Source organism: Octodon degus, unplaced genomic scaffold, assembly GCF_000260255.1.
Source record: "Octodon degus isolate 3935 unplaced genomic scaffold, OctDeg1.0 scaffold00147, whole genome shotgun sequence".
Lineage (NCBI taxonomy): Eukaryota > Metazoa > Chordata > Mammalia > Rodentia > Octodontidae > Octodon > Octodon degus.
Genome location: NW_004524723.1, coordinates 4,618,817 through 4,622,760, shown reverse-complemented (window position 1 = coordinate 4,622,760; position 3,944 = coordinate 4,618,817). Strand labels below are relative to the sequence as shown.

Here is a 3,944-nt window from a genome sequence, read left to right as displayed (position 1 = left end):
CTAAGACTTATGCTCTTGGAACACAGTGATCTTACTCCAGGGACTAAGGAGAGGACTTTGGGTAATGGCTCCAAGGAGAATGAGACAAGAAAAAAAGGATAACAATCTATTCGTGTGTTTAGGAATCTGGGGTTACACTTAGCTTTTTTAGGACAGCAAAGAATCTGTGCCCCATGAGCTTATCTGTTCTTAGGGGATGTCTCGGTAAGGGACAGAGGGTGGGGCACTTTTTTTAACTGATGTTCATTCTGAAAATGCCAATCCTGTCTCAATTCAACAGGAAGCCAAGCACACTGACCCAAATAGTGGGCGAAGAAGAAAATGCCAGGAGAGACCAGACACAGCAGCCGCAGTGGGTGGGTAGAAAGGAGCCAAGCAGGTACGGAACAGGTGGGGAGCCTTAGATAAAAAAGGTCAGCTAGATCTTCTGCTTCCCCCTGTACTTTGCAACCTGAATCTCCTGCCTTCATCCTCTAAGCTCACTGTTTCATTCAATCTTTGTTTTTTACATACATAGGCTCTCTGAAGGAGAGGAATGGGAATTTCTCATAATTGTACCAATTTGCTATGTCAGATCAAAAAAGAGCTTTTATAGCTACTGCTGGTGGCACGAGTCTGTAATTACAGCTACTCAGGAATCTGAGGCAGGAAGAACTCAAATTGGAGCCCTGCCTGGGCAACTCAGATCATCTCAAAACAGAAAACAAGGGCTGAGGGTATACCTGGGCAGTACAGTGCTTTGGGAGGCCGCTTCAAGGAGAGGCCTATGCAAGGTGCTGGGTCCACTCCTCAATGCCAAGAAAGAAACAAAGCAAGCATTTCTGAGTACTCTATCTTTCTGCTGCTCAAGGCGTCACACAGCAGCAGCTTATGGGTGCCCTTCCATGCTATAAAACTACTCGACCAATTTTAGTTCCATAATGCACACGGTAACGCCTGTGTGAGCAGCACTTTGTGGGGTACAGAACTAAAATGACAAGAGCAGATGTACATCGCGCCTTTTAAAAAGAAACGTATTTCAAATGTGAAAATAGTGAACTTTAGTCTCCAAAGGTTATGACTGCAGAAAAATACAAGGCCATGAGCACAGGAATACAAAGAGGCCATTGGTGGAGCAAGACAATCTCTGGTATGTGGTGAAAATGAGGAATTCCTGCTGTCTCCTTCACTAAACAGAGATGTGAGAAAAACTGAGAAGTGTGCACTATGAGGAAAAGTGTTTGAATGTTACCACAAGAAAGTGGTACGTATTTTATTAAGCAATATGTCTCTGCGGCCAGTTTCTGTTCGCATTAGTTATATGGGTCCCACTAGCAGGTAGATCTAAGGAAAATACAAGTATTTTTATGATGATTGCAGAAAGAGAAGAAAGGAAACATATATTGTTGTACAGAACACACTGAATCATAGCTACTCAGAAATTCCAAGCCAGGAAAAATAGCCTTTGGCCAGGCAGGGACTGAGAAACAGATGCGAGCAAGCAGCCTGGCCTCCGAAAAGCTACAGCTACAGACTTCGCAGCCTAGTGATCAGTCTTGGGGAGACTGCTGTGGGCAAAACGATGGAAAAGTCCTGTTTAAAGAGAACTATACCCCTGGATCCACAGACACAGTGAACCCCATTTACATGAGAAAAGAACGAGTCAACTAGCCAATAAGGTATATGTAAAAACAAGGGGATCCAAGAGGTGAAAAAGGAAGCTAAAACTCACCGATTTCAGAACATGATGATAATGCTAGTGGGAACTGGGTTACTTTGGTTGCAGAGAATTTAGAATATGCAAACATAATCAATATGCATTTTAAAGCTCAAACATGGTATTATACTTGAAACTATCTGGTAAATGTTAGGTCTACGCATCTGGCAGGCAGTGTGATTTTGAGGAAGATGAGACAGCTACACGTACCCGGAGTCTACAGAGACATTTCATGGCTTTTTAAGCCACTGACAGCAATTTGACTACCAGAACTGCTTGACTTTAACTGTAAGGGATGCTGAGGTACCTGCCAGTCACCTCTTTGGCAGAGGCATGGCTCTGGAAGCAGCTGGAGCATTAATTAGATCTTGATAATATCTGACTATATTAGCAAAGTGACTAAATACTCTGTAGTGGCCAACAATTTGGCATCACATACTTTCATGAACATATATAATTACCCATTTAAGAATGTAAATCAGGGGGTTAGGGAGATGGCTCAGTAGAATAAGTGCTTGTCTGGCAAGCGCCTGAGTTCAATCCCCAGTTCCGCCAAAACAAACAAACAAATAAACAAACAGAATGTAAATCAGGGATGTAGCGCAGTGGTACAATGCTTGCTTAGTATGCATGAGGCCCTAAATTCAATCCCCAGGACTGGCAAAAAAAATAAAAACAAAACAAAAATGCGAGGGGTGGTGGTGGTGCTGGTGTGGCAAATCACTGAAGAAATTTAGGTTACTTTAGACTACTGGAAAATGAAATTATGAGTTGCAGATTAAAATGAAAAGGATACAGCATACACATAAAAGTATGAGAAGAAGAAATATAAGTTAAAAATAATTTGTAGAAAAAATTCAAAATGAAAGATGACATGGGATTATAATTGATACAACTTTCCCAACTCCATAGACAAGAGTAACAAAGGGTAGTATTTTGATTAGACTATTTGTTTTAAAAGAAATATGATCACTAAACAAAATATAATTATTTTACTTTTTCCTGCATGGGCGTGAGAGAGATATTAAAAAATAAAGCTGTGAATCTGCAAATTACATGTAAATGCAGCAAAAATAATAGTTTATTAATCAAAGTTGACTAAACTTTGGCTAAGACCTCACTAGCCATGTGTATTTTTCAGTATACTATAAGCCAATAAAAAGGTTTAAAAAAAACCACATTAGTTGAGATACAAATGAAACTGTCACAATAAATCCTGAAAAACAAACTGTTTTGACAGAAGTATCAAAAGAACACAGAAAGAACACACCAGAATAATACCACTGGTAAAAGATAGGCAATTTCATAGGGCCCAAAGAATTCAGTGATGCTGGCGATAGGTAGGCCACAGGCACTGGAAAACTGAAAACTGACTCTTTCTCATACTTACAGGTACTGTACCTCAAGGTGACATGGGCAAGAAATAACTAACTTCGAAAGAGCAGGACCCACTCCCAATTCTGTCTTCAAGCCAAGACAGATCACACCCATAGTGATGATGACTTCTCTTCCCTGTTTCTGCCATGAATGTCTCTGGGCTTGCCATATATCTACAACCCTAGACCCACAACAGAACAGCCAGACACTATATGTGGCAGTTCCACTAGCCTTCTGCGCTGGGTGGAAGGAAGTCTGTTTTTCCTGGTCCCATGAGGCCAAGTTGCTCTGAGAGTGAATCAGTGCTCCCAATTCCACTACAAGGATGCCCCAAGTTTAGTGTGATGGATACAAATGCTACACCAGAAAAATATAACCGAGCTGCAGACCATAGCCACTCCAAACTTCTACAGGAATTAAGATTACAGGACTTGACCATGTAAGAGTTTTTAAACAACACTGCAGATATGGGGTATGTTTCCCTTTTGATGCAATTCCTATAGTGCAGGTGACCTGGATTCCATCTTTAGCTATAACAAACATGCACAAAAGAAAAGGTAGCGACTGTTTGCGTTGATACTATTTTACTTTACTTACCTCTTTGACACTGTGTGTTACTGCCCATATTAGAAAAACTCTTGACATCACCTGGAAAGAAGTCAGGACAACAGAAGATGGAACAATTCCTGAAAGAAATTTAGGGATGGATAAATAAATATACTATATTGAGTTTTATCATATATTTTCTAAAACATTTAAATGTTTATAACTATCTTAAGCAACTGAAACTTATCTATATATTTTTTTCTATAATTTTATTGATAAACAAATAGCAATGGGACAGTTTCAAATCAAATTGGTAGGACAGTTT

At 40.0% G+C, this 3,944-nt stretch overlaps 1 protein-coding gene across 1 annotated transcript in view; it reads right to left on the bottom strand.

Annotated features, from left to right (window-relative positions):
- Hacd2 (3-hydroxyacyl-CoA dehydratase 2) overlaps positions 1-3,944 on the bottom strand; it is a 111,995-nt gene that overhangs the window by 32,143 nt on the left and 75,908 nt on the right. The window contains exon 4 of the mRNA XM_004642180.2: positions 3,671-3,759. Coding sequence (XP_004642237.1) covers positions 3,671-3,759 — 89 coding nt within the window. The remainder of the gene's footprint in view (positions 1-3,670; positions 3,760-3,944) is intronic.